Raw genomic sequence first — 22,046 nt, 5'->3', positions numbered from 1 at the left:
AAAGGCAATAAATAATATACTGTATAGGCAAGAATTTTTATTTTTGAATTGAATTGACATTGTAATCGCCGCCACTCGAAAAGCAACCCTGTGTGCTGTGCGATAACAAACACACGCTGCTATCGATTGATTTGCATACGCCGCTGCACATCACTAACGCTTTGCGGCATTGGAGCAAATTTTCGCAAAATTTGCGATATAATTTGTGAGTGTGCATTTGTTGAAATTGATTGTTTAAATGGTTTAAGACGCATTAAACAATTGCTGCGTGCGTGCTTTATTTATGTGACCATCTTCTGCGCGCCTCACCAAGCCCAGCGAAACGGAAAATAGCGAGCAACTAAAACTGAAACTGCTGCGCTCAAGTGCAGGTTAGTTTACATACGTTTACCGTTTACACAATGGGTAATGGGAAATGCTAATGTATCGTATTGAACGAAAAAGTAAACAAAAAGATGATGTCTCTTCCTAGTAAGTGAATGCGTCAATGTTAATCGCGCTCTTTGCGCTCGCACATCTGCCAATCTTTCGTAAGCCGCTGCAATTGCAATCATCTAGGTGTGGCAAAGGTAAAAGCAAAAGCAACGCAACAGCAACAACCACAACTACAACAACAACAAAAACCACAACTGACAACGCTCCTCATTTAACGGCATTAACGAGCAACAGTAATTTGCAGACAACAGCAAATAAAATTCTATTTGGAAACGCCCGCATCAATATGAGCACAAGCAATGAACAGGATCTTGCAGCAGCCGCAACAGCAGCAGTCGCCAATGGCAATCCAACGGATGCGAAGAAAATCGAAGTTATGTATGTCAAAAATCACAATCAGCGAAAATCCAATATTACCTATAATAAAATCCTTTTATTACAATAATGTTGCTGTACTGTTCCACAGCAACTTTCAACCATATGACAAGCAATGCTGCTACAATATCAAAACGAATCATACGAAAGTCTATGGCTGTGGCATTGCCCATGCCCGTGGCTCCTCCAAGGTGAAGCTTAAGAATGTCGTCGATTATAAATGGGAGCACAAATACTATTATCCCGGTCATTTGGTGGCTGTGCATCGCGATGGCAAGCATTTGGCCTATGCCATTAATGGTGAGTGCTTAACAGCTAAATAGTAAACCTTTTATATAGTATTTTAGGGTTCGAATTTTCATGAGATTCCAAATTGCTATTTTTTTTGCTAATTAATGCACAAAAGCGAATCGATTGCAATCACATATGGGCATTTATAGAGGTATGCACGCAACAGTCGCACTCCCAGTTCTATAAAATTCTTCAGTTTTTCTTGTTCAAGCAATATGAGAGTGAAAAAACGCTGGATGAAATATTTTCGACTGATATCTAAGCACCTTGCACTTTGTTTAACTTCGAAATGTGTCAGAATTTATGAATAACTGTTGGGTGACAAATGCTTGGAAGAGCAATTAATACAAAGTGACTGAGGACATTCAGAAAATTCATTTTATTTTGATTGGCATTTGATACCATGAACTGTTGGTTTAAATCATTACTATTGTTTTTCTTAAAAGATACTATTCATAGTTTTTCTGTGGGAATGCCCATATGCTGACAATTGAAATAGATGAAATTATATTAATGTATGCAAATTTGTATAGTTAACAACAAAGCCACTGGAATGGAGGGCATGGTTCGTGTGTGCAATACCAGTACCAGTCAGCGTGCGCTCATCAAGGGCATGAACGGCGAAGTGTTGGATCTACAATTTGCCCACAGCGAAAACGAACGCACTCTGGCAGTTATAGATGTGTGCTCACTATTTGTGTACAAAATCGATTTAATCGATGGCAATTTGATATGCAAACTTGTACTGAAAGTGGATGATCCCATTGCCAACTATTCACCCGAATATGATATGGTCTCCTGGTGTCCATACATCACCAACGACAGCAGCACCAGCAAGAAATCCAGCGGCAGTGGCAGTGGCAGTCGTCATCACGACGACGATGAAAAGCAGCTATTGCTTTGGTCACGCAGCAAACAATTCCAATGCTTCTCAGTCCGAATGATTGTGACCGAACACGGCGTAAGTGTTCCAAGTCTTGAGAGCAGAGTTCCGATATTTAGACTAACTATTATATGTGGAATTTACAGCGCACTCAGATTAAGCCATCAGCGCTGGAAACTGGTTATCTGAAGATTGAAATGGAATCGTTAATAACCTGCGCATCGTTATCGCCGGATGGCACCACCGTTGCGGCCGCCTGTGCCGATGGTTTGGTTCGATTTTATCAAATCTATTTGTTTGATGTGCGCAATCATCGCTGCTTGCACGAATGGAAACCGCACGACGGCAAGCCGGTGTCCTCGCTGTTCTTCCTCGATAATATTAACCAACCCGTTGAGGAGTAAGTAAACCTAGAAACTATTACGATTGATTGTACTTAATGCATTTCATTCGCTTGACAGTGCTTACTGGCAGTATGTAATCACTTCTAGCGATCACAATACGGAGATCAAACTTTGGAATTGCTCGCTGTGGGAGTGCCTGCAGACGATCAACGTAATGGCCTCAATTCCGACCAGTGTGCAGCCGAACATGTTCATAGCTGGCATTGATCGCAGTGCCAATTACTTGGTTATATCCAGTCTCGAGTCCCTAGCCGTATATGTTATGCAAATTGGCAGCATAGGCGGCGGCAGCAGCAGCAACACTACCAATGCCGAGGAAAGCGACAGCAACGATTCGGATAATAGCAGCGATGCTGGCAACGCGATCAGCAGTACTGGCAACAATGAAGCCGAACTCCGCATACTGAACATTGCCGAATTCAAGTTGAGTTCGGGCATTCTCTCGTTTTCCATTGTGAATGCGAGCATGCGTCGCTTGAAGAGCACAAATGAGAGCTACTATCCGTTTGAAGAGCCCGATGATTATGATGATGAGAGCAATGCCACCACCGATGCGCTGGTGGTGCACATGTTTGTCGTGCAGGCCAAGAGTCTGCAGGAGTGCCAGATTATCTATCAGCCCTGTGTGCCCGAAAAGCTGAAGTCCGAGCGCAGTTTGAATAGCAGCAAGAATACCAGCGTCGTCAGCAATAAACGGTCCTTAACGCCCGACGGTCTACTCGGTGTCAATGAGATCAAGCAGGAGCCCAGTTCGCCTCTTAATAGTAGCAGCGGTTCAAGCGCTGTGCCCTTGGATGCCCTCTTTGCCAAGTCGAAGCGCAACTCGAGTAGCTCCGCGTCAGCTTCGGTGATTTCTGTCGCTGTCGCTGCAGCAGCGGCTGCGCCTTCGGCCATATTGCAGGATGCGACAGTCGTGAGCAAATCTCGGTCTTCGTCCCCCCAATACGGCAACGCCTATCCACAGCTGAATCTAATGACACCGGATGCATTTAGTGCTAGTAGCGGGCCCAGTGCCACCATGCTCTTGGCTACGACCAGCATTAGCAGCAATACAACTGGCACCGATGCCATCAACAGCACCACTGTTGCTTCGGCCAGTACGGTTGCCAGTATGGATTCAAGTGCGATCAATTCGCAAGTGTTGAACACCCTTCGCATGTTGGCCACAGTCACCGCGAATAGCACGGAACAAGTTAATACGTCTTTATTGAATCTCGTGAACAACACTTTGATTGAGGATCGGGAACAGCAGAAGCTGAAGGATAAACTGGAGGCGCGTAAAAAGTTTATTGCCATCGATCGGAATCCGGAACGCAATGCAGCTGAGAATTTGGCCAGTGGCGGTTCCAGTCCCAGTCGTGAGGTGCAAGAGATTATGGCCACCCAGGAGGATGCCGATGACTATGAACCGGAACTGGAGAACCTAGAATCGGACGAGGAAAATCCATACTTTATGCTATGCAAAACGGAAAAGAAGTAAGAATCTCTAAATGAGCCTCAATTTTATTCTATTCTCAATTGGAATTATAACTTTTAGAACGGATGAGCAATTGGCAAACCCTTCACCGCTATTGCAGAGCGTCGAGGAAGCGACAGCCACAGGCAATTGGTTGCCACATGAAGAACAGTTGCACCCGACCAAAAAATCCGCAGAGCTGCAAAATGCTGCACAAATCATGTCGCAGGCAGTGCAGCATAAGAACAATGGCAATGTCCCGCCCTCCCTTGGCAGCAGCAACAACACGACTACAACACTAAACAACAGCAGCAGCAGCAACAATAACAACAACAGCAGTAACAACAGCCATAATGCAACAAATGAAAATTGCCCGAGCAATGCAGAAATGAATGTAAAACTGGAACAGCTATTGGGTGCGTATATAAAAAAGTTAATCCCTGTGGCATAGAGTAGCAATCCTATAATCTACCAACTCACATCACAGATCTGGTCAAGGCGCAATCGCAACAGCTTAACAAACTGGAGCATGAGGTTAGCAAAATGCATCAGCAACAGCAGCAGCAACAATCCACCTGTAGCACTGCTGCTGCCTTGCAACCGAAAAGCGTCAACGAACTAGCCTACAAAATTGAAATGCAATTGTCCAAACTGATGGAGCAGTATCTCAAGCGTTATGAGAACGAGCACAAAAAGAAACTAGCCGAATTTCTGCACGCACGGTAAGTAAAAGATAAGGATACAAATTTGAGAGGTTTGGCAAAGAATAAATAACTTTTAAAATGTATGTTGGCTATTGCTCCTATGGTAGCAATATATGATAAAATAGTTACTTCAATCTCAATTTAATGAGCACAATTATGGATAATGTAATATATCAAGGGACTTCTAAAATGCAATACAAATTTTGGGAAAAGAAAGGATAAGATTAATCCGTAACTCTGTCATGAACACATAATTATTTTTATTAATTTTTTTCATTCATTGTTCGATCTAGTGAGACTCAAAATCGTGAGCTGCGCGATTCGATGCTGCAGGTGCTCAATCAGTATGTTATGAATCATTTCACGGACATCATTGGCAACGTGCTGACTATGGAGCTGCAACGTCAGCTGCTGCCGCGTGTCAATGCTAAAATGGATCAACTGCAGAATCAAATGCAACTGGAAATTGTGCAAAAGTTGAATGTGTTTGACAAGACGGTCAAGGAAAACATAGCACAGGTGGTCAAGAGCAAGGTATTAGAAAAACCCCAAATTTTCCGCTTTATATATATAATTTACATATTTGTATTTCTAGCAATTCCTGGACGCTTTTGGCAAGTCCGTGCTGATTGGCGTACAGACAAGCCTGCAGACGGCATTCATTGAATCGATGAGCAGCACTCTGATACCGGCCTATGAGAAGTCCTCGCAAAACATGTTCAAGCAGTTACACGAGGCGTTTAGCGTTGGCATTAAAGACTGTAAGACTGTGAAATCACTTAACAACAAATTGCCAATTGACTAATTATTAATTTAATCATTGCTGCTGACAGTCATGGTGGAGTTTAATGCGTATCTGCAGCACATGCCACAGCCGCACAATGGCGAAGAGCTGAGCAACAAGCTGGGCCTATTGAAGCAGCTGGTGGAGTCGAATTTGCTAAAGCATCGCACCGAACTTACTGACGCGATGCTGGAAACACAGCGTGAGGTGAAAAGCCTGGAGATATTGCTCGCCCGCCAAGTGCAAGAGACCATTCGAGCCGAACTGCGCAAGCACATGGATAACCAGAATATGGCGTTGCGTTCACAGGCGGCAACACCGGCGCCCACTTACGATCTACGCGAGAGCATTAGACAGTTGTTGCAGGCGGGTCAAATCAACAAGGCCTTCCATCAGGCATTGCTGGCAAATGATTTGAATCTGGTCGAGTTCACGCTGCGTCACACAGATCGCATGCAGGTATTTGCGCCCGAGGGCTGCCGCCTGGAGCAAAAGGTGCTGCTCTCGCTCATACAGCAAATATCGGCGGACATGAGCAATCACAATGAGGATAAACAAAGGTAAATCATTTTTAATTTTATTGCTTATATTTGTATTGGATTTTTTGTTGTTATTTTTATTCATTTGTGTTTCCTTTTTAGCTACCTCAATGAGGCGCTGCTGGCCATTAATATGTCGGATCCCATAACGCGTGAGCATGCACCGAAAGTGCTCTCCGAGCTGTATCGCAATTGCCAGCTGTTCATCAAGAATTGCCCGAAGAGTCCGCAATGCAGCAATGTTCGCCTGCTGATCGCCATGTGCAGTGCAACGTATCGTGATCAGTTTAAATGATATTGTGACGTGGCGGCAACCTCCAGCGTTTGGCAAGGACAACTCGAACCCAATACTATGCACAGAGACCCACACATATACCCACACACACACACTTAAAGCAACACACACACAACCACACACACATTTTTTGTAGTTAAGCTTATCCCGTTTGAACCGTCTCTAGCTCTAGCTTCAATTTGACCTCAATGCCTTTCCCAATATATCTACATTGTGTCCCCTCTCCCTTCGTAAGCTGAAAGTTTTCCACAGTTTCTTCGTAAATATTTGTTTTGTGCGTATATATGTTTTTTTTTTTAATATTATTCTTAGATTTTACTCTTATCTGTTCTTGTCACGATATTATGTTTTCCAAAAAAAAAAAAAAAAATGAATAGCGAAAAATAGAAGCGTGCGAGTCCAATTAGCGTGATCAACAATTGCAATAAGTTGTATCTTTTTGATATATATATATACATATATTTAAAGAAATATTGAGTATTTTTCTTTTTGTTCCTTTTGAGCTCTTTATCTATACACTTTCCATTTTTCATGACGCTTATCGAAGAGTAAAATACATGTTAAAGCAGAGCTATAGAATTACATTTAAAATGCTACATATTTTCAAAATAACGATAACGGGCTTTCCAACCGAGAGACGAACAAATTTGATGATTGCTAAACAAAAAGAATAACAGAACTACAAGTAAATGCGTAAATATTAAGCTAAGCCTAAACAAATAAAAAAAAAAATTTTTTAAATAAAAAAATCTAATATATGTATGTATTTGAAAACTAATAAATAATTATTGCATTCGGACATTGAAGGTTTCGCATGATTAAACAAATACATGAAATGTTTTGTCTAAATATATGGGACAATATTTTTTTATCTTTTTTTTTTTACTATTTTAACATGTCTCTTGCATATTTGGATGGTGTATTGTGTGCAGCTAAATCATAGGTACATCCGATTTATATATCGCATTCGGATGGCTGGGATGGGAAATGTTATATTCATCGGACACGATCCTTAAACATACGTTTACTGTAATTGAGCCGCATGGTCAGTATGAAAATACCAATATAAAAATTAAAATAAACATCTATTTAGTTTCAAGGAGCATATTGGCGAGGACCAAATACTTGCAGATTTCACAAGTATCAACTCTATCGAAGTGGATTCAATGATAATGGGGTCATCTAGGCAACCAAACACTTGTAAAAATTGGCTAATATTTCAAAAAGTTTTTGCTACCCAATGTCGAACTGATAGCTGCTTTACTCAAAGAGTAGAGTACAAATTATATTTTTCATCGTCATATATATGCAAATATTACAAAATGTCGTCTTGGAGACATACAAAAAGAAAAATAAAACAATTATGTTTATGTTTCTTGATTACCACAGCGTAAAGTTTTAGCAAATCTAAAGCTAGTTGTATTTCAAGCGCCATTCATAATCAGCTAATGAGTGCCAGCAGCTCCGAGGTGCGCTGCAAACAACTGCAGCCACAGCCCGTGGCACAAACCGTGTGATGCTGTGAAAGACAGATAGTAAAATTAAAAACTGGAAAATTATGGGAAAAATGATTTTCTGTTATGCACCTCAAACCAGTGTATCATGTGCTGCATGTGTCCGCCATGGCCGCAGGAGAGGCAAGCGTTTGATGCACCACGCACTGGCAGGCAGCAAAGGATGCAGATTAAAACTGGCCGCTTGCATGGCTCACATTTGGGCGTACGCTTCGGTTTGCCACAGCCGGCACACTCGGTGACAAATTCAACGCCCTGCGACGGCGGCGGTGTGTGCAGCGTATGTTTGAGAATTACCGCACGCTTCGTCAGGAGCTGCCAGCCAAAGAGGACATCCGCATAGGCGCGCTTGAATTGATCGAAGAGCGGCATTTTGGTGCGTCGAATTAGCGAACACGCAAACGCATCCGTCTGTCCCAGCTTAAAGTCCAGCCAATCCAACGAATCCGACCACGAATTGCTACGCAACTGCTTCAACTGTTGCCAAGTGCCGCTCGAGGCACGTGCCTGGGCGGATGATTTGAAATCAAGCGGCAAAACTGTATGATATGGCGACAATTGCGCATGGAGCTGGGCGGGCAGACGGCAGCTGGCCACGTCCATGTCCATGCCCATCAGGCCCGCCGCCGGACACTTGTCGAAGAGGCAGGCGAGAAGTACAGCGGTTTGAACATCCCCAGCTCCAGCATAATGCATAATGAGCGATTCGAGCAGTGATTTCTTGAACGGATCCTTGTAGAATAGCAGCTGGCAACTCATCGACGACTCGTGCGGTACATGCGGTGTTGCTATCAGCTCCGCCAGCAGCCAAATGGGCACCAAATCCAGTCGTCCGTGCGCGCGACAAATTTCACCATTGCGTCGACACGTTTCGACAATATTTCGCTTGTCCAGCGTGAAATCGCGTGCCATGTCACGGTTAATGTGCAGCAACTGGCTGGCATCGTAGATGTGAACGACGGGAGTGGTGCCATTGATTTGGCGCATCACACGCTGTTTGCCCTGTAGACGCTTGCAGGCAATCATGCGCTCCTGCAGATAGAACGAGGCATTCGGATCTCGTTGCGCTGTTGTTGTTGACATTACATTGCCCAGCAGTCCGCTGCCATTGATGGCGCTCAGGGTGCGCGGCGTTATCGACTGATGCTGGCGCAATGTCAGCCGCTTGGTGTTCATCACCTGGGCAAAGGTGGTCAACATGCCGATGGCATTGAAGTGCACGCCCGATGTGCGTGGAAATGGTATGCAGGCATCGTGCAGAGCACTCGACAGTGCTCCCTCTAATCGTGGCGATTGCAACAACATTTGGCTGCGATCCGCACCAGCGCCAGCAACGGATGTCACACGCTTCTTCATCGCGGCGACCAGTGCGCGCAGGCATTGTTCCAGGCAGCTGCGAGATTTCTTGACACGCTGCAGCGCATTAGTGCGCAGCACTTTGAGGAGCACACCGCTCACATCGCTGGACAGAGTGGTGCCCTGGCACAGCTGAAAATCGGGCGGCACATTCGGACTGGGATAGGCGGTGGGAAATGTCACCTGTAATATGATCGTGTGATCCGCAGCGCAGATCTTAAAGCATGCATAACGCTTTATTGCGCACAGCATATCCACATCCACGTGGGGCATATTTGTGTTCAGCAGCGAGAATTCGTGCTGCAGCGAACACGTCGGCTGGTCGGTTAGAGAACGTGCAATGTGCGTCTCCTCGCGTCGCGCATAGACGCCGCCAAAGCTGGGCGAGCGTGCCATGGGCAGAGTATTGGCACCCAAACCCGGCTCCAGTGTCGCCGCAATGGGCAGTGATGCAGCCGTCATCGGACGCGGCTGCAGCGTATGCATAAACTCTGGCGGCGTTAGTGCACGCAATTCACTTAAGTCCGGCTCGTAGCGTGACGAATCGCCCTCCTCATCCTCATCGGGCGAGGGCTCGCATAGCTTCAGCATTGTATCATCGATTTTCCAGACGCGCAACGTTCGATCACGCGACCATGTCACCAATTCCTGCCAGTTTTCACAGAAATTATATCAATCAACTTATTTTTGTCATTTGGTGTGACTTACAATTTCTGTGGAGTCCTCGCGATTGGGGCGCCAGGCAAAGTCCAGAATGACATCGGTGTGTCCAACAAATGAGCAAATGGGATCCGTTTGCTTGCTATTGCTCCAAAGTAGCAGGCTGTTCTCGCCGCGACCCAAATGCGGCACGACAATGCTGACCAAACCGTTGCCGATGGGCTACAGAAAAATAATAACGATTAGTTAGTTCAAAAGGGCCTGACCAAGATATATCCCAAGCTGAACAAACTGTTCAGACAGACAAATAGAAGTGGATGGATACTTGTTAACAATTTCTAATGGGTTAAACCGTTTCCCGGGCTTACTGTATATCTTGCCCTCCATACGGGTGATAGTGTGGTAATGATCTTCTCAGCTCTCCTGGGATTGCACACATCAAAGTACTTGACGGTGCCATCCTGACTGGCTGTGGCCAGGCACGTCTCTCGTTTGTGACTCCAATTGATGCCATGCACCCGATTCAGATGCGCGGTTATATAGTGTGTGGGACAGCTGCCCTTGCGTATGTCCCAGATCCGCAAGTCACCGTCGTGAGCGGCGGCCAACAAGTTACCCGAACGACGATTAAAGCCAACCTGAGTGGCGCCCGCTGCACATAGAAAATATCAATGAATATCGACAAGTTATATATATGTATATATATAAGACAGTTACACATGCAGACGGCGTTCAAGGATAATGCCGGCTTGCGCGGATCGCGCAGATCCCAAATGTGCGAGAAGGTGTCTATGGAGCAGCTGACCAGCAAATTTGGATTCTTGTTATGCCAGTCGATGTCGGTGACTGTGCGCGTATGTCCACGCAACGAATTCTCATAGTAGGGTTCGGCAGGACCCCAGCGCACAATGTCAATATTTTGACTGGTCTGCAAACAAGAATGTGAAAAGCATAAAAATATATATATTTTTTTTTTTTTTTTGTGTTATGTGCCTGCGCAAACTAACCGCTATGGCACAGTACTCTCGACGACTAGGACAAATAGCAAACTCGGCTACGGATATGTCGTATTTGGACTGACGCTCGTGACGACGCAGTGTTCCATCGTCTTGGCCCAAACGCTGCAGGGCCAAATGGCCGCGACCCGCCAACAGCACCCATTGACCGGAGTAGTCCACAGACATGGCCGTCGCCTGAGAATCGCGGTGCTCGTAACATTTGTTGCTCTGTCTGATGATGTATGTCTGTTCGGAGCCACCAGCGCCACCGGCGCCTCTTTCACCATTGCCGCTGCCAGCACGTAGTGTCTCTGTTGGCGGCATCCTACTATTATGCGGGTGTTGTGGGTTGTGATGCTAGGGATGTTGGTGGTAACATAAAATGCTATTTTTAATTAACTTACTAACTACAGTACAAAACAAAACGAACTGATAAGAACACGAACAATAACAAACTATCGCGATTCGATTATATCGATTATTGATATCACGCCAGGGCTGCATACACGATATATATGCACGTCACAAATGTTGCTAACAGAATATAAAATTATATGAAAAACTAGGAAATTATTTATAAATTACTTCTACTGCAAATATTGTATCCAAAATGATATACTTTGTAATCTTAAGTTGAATTATTGGCTTTAATTGTAGGGATTAGAATCAATGTTTTCGTTCACGAAATCAGTGCTAAGTTGGCATCACTGTAAGTTAAATTTCCCAAAACAAAGTTAAATTTATCGATACCATATAAAAAATGTGACTTACTGACTTACTGACTTATTGGCAATTGACAATTGACAATCGCTAGTGAATTAAAAAAATAAGGAAAGCAAGCAAGATGATGGAGAATCTTAACGACGATTGCCAATTGAAGATTATTGGCTATTTGAAACTGGAAGACCAACAAGCTCTGTATGAAGCAACAGAAAACTTATCAAGTCGATTGAACAGCAATATAATCTATGCCTGGCAGCACAAAACTGAATATGTCCTAAATCCCAAAGTGCTCAATGAAAATCTCAACCAACTGGAGATATTTCTACGCAGCATTGCTCCAACGATACAAAGTATTGATCTGATGGATGTCACGTTAAAGTTGATGGCACCTTGGGTGGGTCACAGATTCCCGAGCGTTCGAGAGTTGAGTTACGAGCTGAATCCTGATGATGATTGGGTAAAAGCACAGAAACTGTTAGTGGAACTGTTCCCAGGGGTGAGTTCTGCTTGTCCAAGAGGAAAGGTTAATTACAATGTCGCTGCCGAATGGATACAGTTGCGCAAGCTCGACTTAACCGATAGTTGGGATATAAATAAAACAGAAATTAGTCAGCTCACGATGCTGGAAGAGTTGATAATTTGTGCACTTGTGCCATCTGGAGATCCATTTGTGACCAGTGTGGCTAGTTTGCCCAGGCTTCAGGTGCTGAGCTTCATTACAAATGGCGCTCAATTTACCCCTGGAGCATTTATGAATAGTATTCTAGATTTGCGTTGTCTGGATATAGAGGAGCTTGTATTTAGTGACTCGATTTCTGATTGCGATCTGGCCAAACTCCAACAGGTTAAGAATTTGCACAAGTTAACACTTTCCGAAGAAGATGACTTTCAACTTGATAGTCTGCAATCTTTAGTCTCTGCTTTGCCTGTATTGGAACAATTGCATGTGATTGATTGCCAATTTTGGTGCAACGAGAATGATCTTTGGCAAACCATCGACATCTGTCCATCTCTCAAAGTGTTAAACATAACAGGCTTTCACTTATATGACCATTTCTTTGGCCAAAGTCGACGTTTCATGGAGAATGTGTTAAGAAAGCGTTCTACTCCTTTGACTCTACACTGGCATGATACTGGCAATAATGAGAATTTGGTAAGTCGCGAAGAATATCTCTGTATATATATATATATATATATATATATGTTTAAATAAATTCTTTCTTAATCTTGCAGATTCGTCAATGCTTTCAACATTGTAATTTGAAACTTTCTTTTGAGTCCTTAAGTAGGGATATAATCCCGCTCAATTCTGTTCAAATAAAACTTGTGCCTTTGAAGAAGTGATATTTGCAATAATTGTTACGTTTCACCAAAAGTAATTAATTGAAATTGCTAAATTTGTTTACTTACAATAAATATTTTTGAAAGATATTTATTTATAAGAATAAATAATGAATAAATGTACATGATTTAATCGACTTTTCAGAATCTATGTTAAGTTATAGGCTTATATATTTTTATTGTCACTAAATAAATATAAACGATCGATTCTATTTTATTAGACTCCATTTTATTAGTCAAGAGTCAATTTGTTTAACTTTATACAAAGTCTGCACTAATTGTTTGCGGTATTATTTCATAGAAATATTTGTATGCTTAGCTTAGAACTATGGTGTAAGCATCAAACTCATCTAAGGCTACACAGCATATCCACATCCACGTGGGGCATATTTGTGTTCAGCAGCGAGAATTCGTGCTGCAGCGAACACGTCGGCTGATCGGTTAGAGAGCGTGCAATGTGCGTCTCCTCGCGTCGCGCATAGACGCCGCCAAAGCTGGGCGAGCGTGCCATGGGCAGAGCATTGGCACCCAAGCCCGGCTCCAGTGTCGCCGCAATGGGCAGTGATGCAGCCGTCATCGGACGCGGCTGCAGCGTATGCATAAACTCTGGCGGCGTTAGTGCACGCAATTCACTTAACTCCGGCTCGTAGCGTGACGAATCGCCCTCCTCATCCTCATCGGGCGAGGGCTCGCATAGCTTCAGCATTGTATCATCGATTTTCCAGACGCGCAACGTTCGATCACGCGACCATGTCACCAATTCCTGCCAGTTTTCACAGAAATTATATCAATTAACTTACTTTTGTCATTTGGTGTGACTTACAATTTCTGTGGAGTCCTCGCGATTGGGTCGCCAGGCAAAGTCCAGAATGACATCGGTGTGTCGCTCCAAAGTAGCAGGCTGTTCTCGCTGCGACCCAAATGCGGCACGACAATGCTGACCAAACCATTGCCGATGGGCTACAGAAAAATAATAACGATTAGTTAGTTCAAAAGGGCCTGACCAAGATATATCCCAAGCTGAACAAACTGTTCAGACAGACAAATAGAAGTGGATGGATACTTGTTAACAATTTCTAATGGGTTAAACCGTTTCCCGGGCTTACTGTATATCTTGCCCTCCATACGGGCGATAGTGTGGTAATGATCTTCTCAGCTCTCCTGGGATTGCACACATCAAAGTACTTGACGGTGCCATCCTGACTGGCTGTGGCCAGGCACGTCTCTCGTTTGTGACTCCAATTGATGCCATGCACCCGATTCAGATGCGCGGTTATATAGTGTGTGGGACAGCTGCCCTTGCGTATGTCCCAGATCCGCAAGTCACCGTCGTGAGCGGCGGCCAACAAGTTACCCGAACGACGATTAAAGCCAACCTGAGTGGCGCCCGCTGCACATAGAAAATATCAATGAATATCGGCAAGTTATATATATGTATATATATAAGACAATTACACATGCAGACGGCGTTCAAGGATAATGCCGGCTTGATCCCAAATGTGCGAGAAGGTGTCTATGGAGCAGCTGACCAGCAAATTGGGATTCTTGTTACGCCAGTCGATGTCGGTGACTGTGCGCGTATGTCCACGCAACGAATTCTCATAGTAGGGTTCGGCAGGACCCCAGCGCACAATGTCAATATTTTGACTGGTCTGCAAACACGAATGTGAAAAGCATAAAAATATATATATATTTTTTATTTTGTTGTGTTATGTGCCTGCGCAAACTAACCGCTATGGCACAGTACTCTCGACGACTAGGACAAATAGCAAACTCGGCTACGGATATGTCGTATTTGGACTGACGCTCGTGACGACGCAGTGTTCCATCGTCTTGGCCCAAACGCTGCAGGGCCAAATGGCCGCGACCCGCCAACAGCACCCATTGACCGGAGTAGTCCACAGACATGGCCGTCGCCTGAGAATCGCGGTGCTCGTAACATTTGTTGCTCTGTCTGATGATGTATGTCTGTTCGGAGCCACCAGCGCCACCGGCGCCTCTTTCACCATTGCCGCTGCCAGCACGTAGTGTCTCTGTTGGCGGCATCCTACTATTATGCGGGTGTTGTGGGTTGTGATGCTAGGGATGTTGGTGGTAACATAAAATGATTTTTTTAATTAACTTACTAACTACAGTACAAAACAAAACGAACTGATAAGAACACGAACAATAACAAACTATCGCGATTCGATTATATCGATTATTGATACCACGCCAGGGCTGCATACACGATATATATGCACGTCACAAATGTTGCTAACAGAATATAAAATTATAGGAAAAACTAGGAAATTATTTATAAATTACTTCTACTGCAAATATTGTATCCAAAATGATATACTTTGTAATCTTAAGTTGAATTATTGGCTGCATAAAATTACTTTAATTGTAGGCATTAGAATCAATGTTTTCGTTCACGAAATCAGTGCTAAGTTGGCATCACTGTAAGTTAAATTTCCCAAGCCAAAGTTAAATTTATTGATACCACATAAAAAATGTGACTTACTGACTTACTTGCAATTCACAATTGCTAGTGAATTAAAAAAAATAAGGAAAGCAAGCAAGATGATGGAGAATCTTAACGACGATTGCCAATTGGAGATTATTGGCTATTTGGAACTGGAAGACCAACAAGCTCTGTATGAAGCAACAGAAAACTTATCAAGTCGATTGAACAGCAATATAATCTATGCCTGGCAGCACAAAACTGAATATGTCCTAATTCCCAAAGAGCTCAACAAAAATCTCAAGCAATTGGAGATATTTCTACGGAGCATTGCTCCAACGGTACAAAGTATTGATCTGAGGGGTGTCACGTTCAAGTTGATGGCACCTTGGATGGGTCACAGATTCCCGAGCGTTCGAGAGTTGAATTACAAGCTGAATCTTAATGATGATTGGGTAAAAGTACAGAAACTGTTAGTGGAACTGTTCCCAGGGGTGAGTTCTGCTTATCCGATAGGAAAGGTTAATTACAATGTCGCTGGCGAATGGATGCAGTTGCGCAAACTGGACTTAACCGAATGTTGGGATATAAATAAAACAGAAATTAGTCGGCTGCCGATGCTGGAAGAGTTGATAATTTGTCAATTTATACAATCTGGAGATCCATTTGCGACCAGTGTGGCTAGTTTGCCCAGGCTACAGGTGCTGAGCTTGAATACCGGTGAATCATTTATGAATAGTATTCTAGATTTGCGTTGTCTGGATATAGAGGAGCTTGTATTTAGTGACTCGATTGCTGATTACGATCTGGCCAAACTCCAACAGGTTAAGAATTTACGCAAGTTAACACTTTCCAACGAATTTAACTTTCCAGTTGATAGTCTGCAATCTTTAGTCTCTGCTTTGCCTGTATTGGAACAATTGCATGTGATTGATTGCCAATTTTGGTGCAACGAGAATGATCTTTGGAAAACCATCGACATGTGTCCATCTCTTAAAGTGTTAAACATAACAGATGTTCACTTACATGACAATTTCTTTGACCAAAGTCGACGATTCATGGAGAATGTGTTAAGAAAGCGTTCTACTCCGTTGACTCTACACTGGCATGATACTGGCAATAATGAGGATTTGGTAAGTCGCGAAGAATATCTCTGTATATATATATATATATATATATATATGTTTAAATAAATTCTTTCTTAATCTTGCAGATTCGTCAATGCTTTCAACATTGTAATTTGAAACTTTCTTTTGAGTCCTTAAGTAGGGATATAATCCCGCTCAATTCTGTTCAAATAAAACTTGTGCCTTTGAAGAAGTGATATTTGCAATAATTGTTACGTTTCACCAAAAGTAATTAATTGAAATTGCTAAATTTGTTTACTTACAATAAATATTTTTGAAAGATATTTATTTATAAGAATAAATAATGAATAAATGTACATGATTTAATCGACTTTTCAGAATCTATGTTAAGTTATAGGCTTATATATTTTTATTGTCACTAAATAAATATAAACGATCGATTCTATTTTATTAGACTCCATTTTATTAGTCAAGAGTCAATTTGTTTAACTTTATACAAAGTCTGCACTAATTGTTTGCGGTATTATTTCATAGAAATAGTTGTATGCTTAGCTTAGAACTATGGTGCAAGCATCAAACTCATCTAAGGCTACATATTGGGGATAAGGAGGAGGGAGACACTAATGCTTATCTGTGACAATAACAAAACATTTTTAGTGTGGAATCATTGACGCAGTAGCTCTGACTGCCATACAAATTGATGCGACTAATGGTTCCAGTGAGCGCACTCGAATATCCAGTCATACGCACCGTGGACTCGAAGATAGCCAGACCCGGTTTGGTTTGCAAACGCAATGTTATATCGACGGCATAGTCACTGTTAATCTCCTTGACCATCTTGTGATGTGGCGCCGCTATAAACGCCTGCAGTATGGAATTCAAATAGAGTGTTCGACATTGTGAATGCGCCGATAATCGCTCATTGATCAGACGCACCAAATAGCGGGCGGCGCGCTGCACTCGCTCATTATTGGTTGGGAGCTCCTCGCGCTGATGGCAGGTGCACCAGTGGGCCGCAATGCCCGCCTGCTCACAATTGCGCTCTGCTGGCACCGGCAGGAATAGGCTAATTCCACGTGGCATTATGCTGTCAATGTCGATGAGCTCAGCGGCATTGCGTTGCAGCTGCTCCGGCTCCAGCTGGCGCATATCGAGCAATTGCAGCAGTGTGGCATGCAGATCGAATGGTGTTGTCAAACGCTTGGCATTTAGCTCCAGATTGGCAATGGCCAGCGGATAGCGCTGTTTTAGCCAGGCGGGATAGAGTGCGATTAGCAGCGGTTGTCGTTCCTCCATCATGCCCTGATAGGTGCGTCGAAACGAGCCCCAGCGCAAACCGTGATCGGACATCAGGAGCACCAGTGTTCGATTGAGCACACCCGACTCCTGCAACCGCTGCAGATTCAACGCCAGCTGCGCATCCAACAATTGTGGTGAGTTAAAATAGTCGTGGGTCAACGCCACCGACCAGAAGAACGAAAAGAATAGCTCTTGACGCATGTGCGGCACCAGCTTTCGCATGTACTCCAACAGGACATCCGCTGTGCGTCTCCCGCCCATGCACAGATGGATATTCATGTCCTTCTTTTGGGCAATGTGCTTCTCCATCTCGAGCAGCATGGGACGCAAATAGTAATCCGTTGGCGGTTTGCGAAATCCTTTGCGATTGAAGTTGAACAATCCGAGGAAGCCGACATCCTCGGCATAGACCGTCCTGTAGCCGGCCTGTTTATAGCGCTTCCACAAGAAGGTGCAACTATCGTAGCTGGGATGCGCCAGCGGTGCCACACACGATATGTTCAGCTCCTGATCATCCAGGCCACTTAAAAGCGGCACCAGATTCGGAAACGTATTGTCGCCCACCTTGTTGAAGCCCCAGAACTCAACGTGCGTCAGATTCTTACGGATGTAGGCCTCCGTGCGACGCATTTGCCGATGGAAATTCAAATGCGAAACACTATCAATGCCCAGCACCATCACCGAGAGCCGTTCCTCAGCCTCTGCCGTTGGCGTATCATTAAAGCTGTTACGCTTAAGCGAAGACTTGGTGCTATTTCCACGCTTCGTCAACGGCTTATCGACGACAAAGAAGTGACAATCTTTGTAGATTAGCGATCCAGCCGGATCATGACATTCCAAATAGATAAACTCCAGTTCCTTCGGCAACTGTACGGCTTTGGCCAACTTAAATGACAACTGCGGCCGATAGTCGTTTGTATTGTCTGTCTGGCGACGCACCTCCGTATATTTGCAATTGATTTTGGACACATCCTTGATGTTGTAGTAATGCAACTGCTCCTTGGCATCCATGTTGAGCAGCAGCTTGCCGGGCACCACATCGCTCGTCCGCAACAGTGGCTTGGGGCATGAAAATGGTCGCGGATGGAACATGAACTGTGCAATATTATCGTCGAACACCTCAAAGTACGGCATCCGGCAGCCGGGTGTGTCAATAAAATATGCCCTCGTCACATTATACTCATCATCGATGCGTGCAATAAAATCAAAGCGATCGCGCAGTCTCAACAGTTTCGTCCTCAAATTGTAATCGACAAATAGATAGGAGAAGACGCACACGCAGAATATGATGATGACAATCTTCTTGAATTGGCTCCGATTCTTGGTCATGTTGTAGTAACGATAATAATGCTGTAGATCACGCTTTGTCATATACTTTGGATCCAGCAGATATTTACTTCTGCAAATAAATATAAAATGTATACATTTTTATGTAGTTTTTCATCTATATAAAAATATCTATCTAAGCTTACTGCAATGCAAGAAATGTGTTTCTAATTTGTTATATTAGAATAACTCGATAATAGCATATCAAAAAGTGCTCTAAGAAAAAAAAATATGTTTTTGTGACTTGAAATGCAACACTAATACATATTCATGGATATATCTGTGTGTTGAAAACAATTTTTAAATATTCTTTTATAATTTCATAGCCAAATTTTAATTTTATTACATTTTGCGAAAGAAGTTTGAGCTTAACTTGCTGAATGCCGTTTCGATCGGGCAAAGTTCAATGTCTTCAAACAAGCTGCTCACAATTTGCAGGCATCTATCATTAATTAAGGCGTCAAAGAATATAATAGCAACGTTGCCACAAACACACACACACACACACACACGCACACATACACAACACAAGTCAGTGAGGAGTCCTCAAACTTTTGAGCATCCTTTAGTCAGTCTTAGGTGTCATTTTATGAGCACAAGGACGTGACGTTGTCAATCTTTTTTTTTTTTGTTCTTTCTATTTTTATTGTGTTTTGTTGCAAATGAGTGGAGACAAGAGTCGAGCTACAAAGCTGACTCATGTATGTGTGTGTGTGTGCAACTACCACGCGCTCGAAAGTATGCAATGCAAATTTATGCCTGCATTTTGAGTATATACTCGTATGCAATGCAAGACGAAACCCGAAATGCTGCAAGCAATGACAAAAGACTATGGCAAAACTACTTATACACAAAGGCCTTTAGTGCTTGGTGTCTGCTCACAATACAGCTCCCATCACATTCTATTAGAACGGTGGCAAAATTGAGAGCGTATATGAAGTTGATGGCGAGGGCGCAGCGCGATTCAATGGCATTTGTGGACTTCAATGTAATGCTTAAATACAGCATGATGACCGAGGAGAGAGAGAATACCTATCAGACTCAAACTTAGTTCGCTGCTTCTCTAATCATTTCTCCCTTTTAATAATATATAACTAGCACAGATACATATATTCACGATTAGCTCATTTTTCTCATTTTTCTGTTCTGATAGCTGCAGTTGGCGAAACGAGAACTTAATAAATCGCTAAAAACGCTTGCAGCTTCTTTCAAACCCCTCCTTTACGAACTTATGGGTTAAGCCATTTGTCTGAGATTTATTTGTGCCTCTTCTGTTTGCCACACAATTCCATCAATTGCATTTCGGCTGGGCAAACAGACAAAGAACTCGCCGTGCAAATGGCATACGAGTTGGTCCGTAAAGCAAACAAGCAGACTGGCAGACTGCAGGCAAGACATACAAGCACACTTATGCCACACACACACACACACACGCACACACACACACACACACACACACACACACACACACGCTCGTACACACACCCTCACGCATACTTACTCATAGCTCATATCGCCGTATTTTCGGTTGTCCCTTGTCGTGTAGTAGGCACGCATTTTAGCACCTTTCAATTGAATGAAATTCCCACGTTTATCTCGTTGCCAGTTTTGGTTAAGGCCTTGACATTTTCGTTGCCTGTTTGCACTGATGTGCTTTTGTTGTTAATTGTTTGCGTGCCACATTTTTAATGGCAACACACTTTTTTGTGTGCACATTCAATACAAGATTTTCCACACAACTGCGCCTTCAATGACCGAACCACAACCCCCCCCCGCTCAAAAATCCCACCCAGTTGCGTGCTGCTGCCAACACAAAAGTTTGGGTATCCTGAGTTACCTGGGAGCAGCTGCAGACGCCTTTGCTGCCTGCCTACCAAACACTGGATGCTGTGCGGGTCCTGGTCGTCCTTTACACGCTAAATGCTCTCTCTGCCTCTCTCTCTCTCTCTCTGTTTTGACACTTGGCTGGGCTAGCGGGAGCATTGGAGACTGCGCAGAACCATCATTTTGACAGCTGCCAGGGATGCTGTGACTTATAATGCACTGCCAGAAAATTGAAGTGCCTAGTTAGGGAGTCGGCTATTAAAAATTGTGTGAATTACTTTTATAAAAAAAATGCTTTAATTCTGAACAAAATGATGGCTGCACAAAATTTGATATTGATCCGAGAGGGTTATTTACTAATTTGTTGATACATTTTACGCAGTTTTAAGTAATCCTACTTTTATAACAAATTTTATTTCTGTGTATTCCTTCTTCCATTATATTGATGATGAGAAGTTAGAATGATCGACTTTAATTATTTATTTGTTGATGATTATCAAGATCATGTTATTCTCAAGAGGCTGGAAAATGATTCCTGCTGCTGCAAACAATTCATGTACATGGAATAATACAGAAGTCTCTAAATCAATATACGAATACACAAATAAATGTGAGTATTTATTGTTGTTTTTTTTCGCACTTGTTGCTTTTTGTTGTTACTTGTTAAATGTGCATGGTGTGCAGGGGTGTGGAGGCTTTTAATTATGATTTGCATGCTTGCTTAATCAATATACAAATATGAGTGTGTTTTGATGGATTTATGGGGTCAAGAAACGCATGAAATGTTTTTATGGCCACTGAACTCGTTGACAGCAATCCAGCTGTGTGTGTTTGTGTGTGTTTTAGATGTAGTACAAACCCATAAATCCCTTGCCATCACGATCAAGTTATGCACTTAGTTCATGGTTTGCTTCAACTTTGATTCTCAAGCTCTGCAAATATTTGATTCAACATTATTTTTAGGCAATGTATGGTCTTAATTAGCTCCGTTTCCAAGTTGTATGAGAAACATTGGCAAGGACTGCCCAAATGCAAATCCTTTGACTCTTATCCTTGGCGAGCAGCATATCCTGCAGCGTTGCCCATTTTTGCTCATTAGTTGTGAAAAATGGCAGCGACCAAAGATGAAAAGCACGCAAGGATCAATTGACTGCAACATGTACATATGTGTGTGGGTTCTCTCTGTGTGTGTGTGTGTGTTAATAACACACTGCTGCAGGCCAAACATGGCATTTTTATGTTCAATAATTACAACAACAACAACAACAATAAGTGGAACATGCCGGCGTAAATCACCCGCCTGAA

The 22,046-nt window shown here is 43.2% G+C and overlaps 6 protein-coding genes across 7 annotated transcripts; 2 read left to right on the top strand and 4 right to left on the bottom strand.

Moving 5' to 3' along the window:
* Window positions 1–210: 210 nt before the first annotated feature.
* Window positions 211–6,919, top strand: LOC6561577 (enhancer of mRNA-decapping protein 4 homolog). The gene is made up of 12 exons (XM_032736148.2): window positions 211–371; window positions 473–813; window positions 902–1,110; window positions 1,635–2,062; window positions 2,131–2,384; window positions 2,446–3,864; window positions 3,926–4,260; window positions 4,332–4,566; window positions 4,842–5,082; window positions 5,144–5,309; window positions 5,382–5,892; window positions 5,974–6,919. Exons 2-12 carry the CDS (start codon window positions 488–490, stop codon window positions 6,164–6,166), a joined length of 4,317 nt encoding a protein of 1,438 aa, XP_032592039.1. The 5' UTR covers window positions 211–371; window positions 473–487; the 3' UTR covers window positions 6,167–6,919.
* Window positions 6,920–7,409: 490 nt separating this feature from the next.
* On the bottom strand, window positions 7,410–11,138 carry LOC6561578 (GATOR complex protein Wdr59). The gene is made up of 6 exons (XM_001988901.2): window positions 10,704–11,138; window positions 10,414–10,624; window positions 10,065–10,348; window positions 9,745–9,918; window positions 7,753–9,684; window positions 7,410–7,685 (listed from the first exon to the last, which is right to left on the bottom strand). Exons 1-6 carry the CDS (start codon window positions 11,016–11,018, stop codon window positions 7,608–7,610), a joined length of 2,994 nt encoding a protein of 997 aa, XP_001988937.1. The 5' UTR covers window positions 11,019–11,138; the 3' UTR covers window positions 7,410–7,607.
* Window positions 11,139–11,483: 345 nt separating this feature from the next.
* Window positions 11,484–16,601, top strand: LOC6561696. Of its 2 annotated transcripts, XM_001988904.3 has the most exons (3): window positions 11,484–12,184; window positions 15,952–16,337; window positions 16,418–16,601. In XM_001988904.3, the coding sequence occupies exons 1-3, from the start codon at window positions 11,539–11,541 to the stop codon at window positions 16,526–16,528; spliced, it is 1,143 nt and encodes a 380-aa protein (XP_001988940.2). In that variant the 5' UTR covers window positions 11,484–11,538; the 3' UTR covers window positions 16,529–16,601. The 2 variants fall into 2 exon arrangements, with proteins under 2 accessions (XP_001988940.2, XP_001988938.2); XM_001988902.3 differs by lacking the exons at window positions 15,952–16,337; window positions 16,418–16,601 and adding an exon at window positions 12,651–13,000 and having other exon boundaries at window positions 11,484–12,570.
* On the bottom strand, window positions 13,010–13,947 carry LOC116805259 (GATOR complex protein Wdr59-like). Its single transcript, XM_032736149.2, has 3 exons — window positions 13,865–13,947; window positions 13,582–13,718; window positions 13,010–13,521 (listed from the first exon to the last, which is right to left on the bottom strand). The coding sequence occupies exons 1-3, from the start codon at window positions 13,881–13,883 to the stop codon at window positions 13,105–13,107; spliced, it is 573 nt and encodes a 190-aa protein (XP_032592040.1). The 5' UTR covers window positions 13,884–13,947; the 3' UTR covers window positions 13,010–13,104.
* On the bottom strand, window positions 14,047–14,889 carry LOC6561695 (GATOR complex protein Wdr59-like). The gene is made up of 3 exons (XM_032736150.2): window positions 14,490–14,889; window positions 14,214–14,410; window positions 14,047–14,148 (listed from the first exon to the last, which is right to left on the bottom strand). Exons 1-3 carry the CDS (start codon window positions 14,802–14,804, stop codon window positions 14,124–14,126), a joined length of 537 nt encoding a protein of 178 aa, XP_032592041.1. The 5' UTR covers window positions 14,805–14,889; the 3' UTR covers window positions 14,047–14,123.
* Window positions 16,602–16,649: 48 nt separating the features above from the next.
* LOC6561697 lies at window positions 16,650–20,753 on the bottom strand. Its single transcript, XM_001988905.3, has 2 exons — window positions 20,419–20,753; window positions 16,650–18,990 (listed from the first exon to the last, which is right to left on the bottom strand). The coding sequence occupies exons 1-2, from the start codon at window positions 20,472–20,474 to the stop codon at window positions 16,920–16,922; spliced, it is 2,127 nt and encodes a 708-aa protein (XP_001988941.1). The 5' UTR covers window positions 20,475–20,753; the 3' UTR covers window positions 16,650–16,919.
* Window positions 20,754–22,046: the final 1,293 nt, after the last annotated feature.

Source organism: Drosophila grimshawi, unplaced genomic scaffold, assembly GCF_018153295.1.
Source record: "Drosophila grimshawi isolate 15287-2541.00 unplaced genomic scaffold, ASM1815329v1 contig_1377, whole genome shotgun sequence".
NCBI classification, from domain to species: domain Eukaryota; kingdom Metazoa; phylum Arthropoda; class Insecta; order Diptera; family Drosophilidae; genus Drosophila; species Drosophila grimshawi.
Note: the sequence above shows the minus strand (reverse complement) of the source record. Positions and strands in the feature narration are given on the sequence as shown.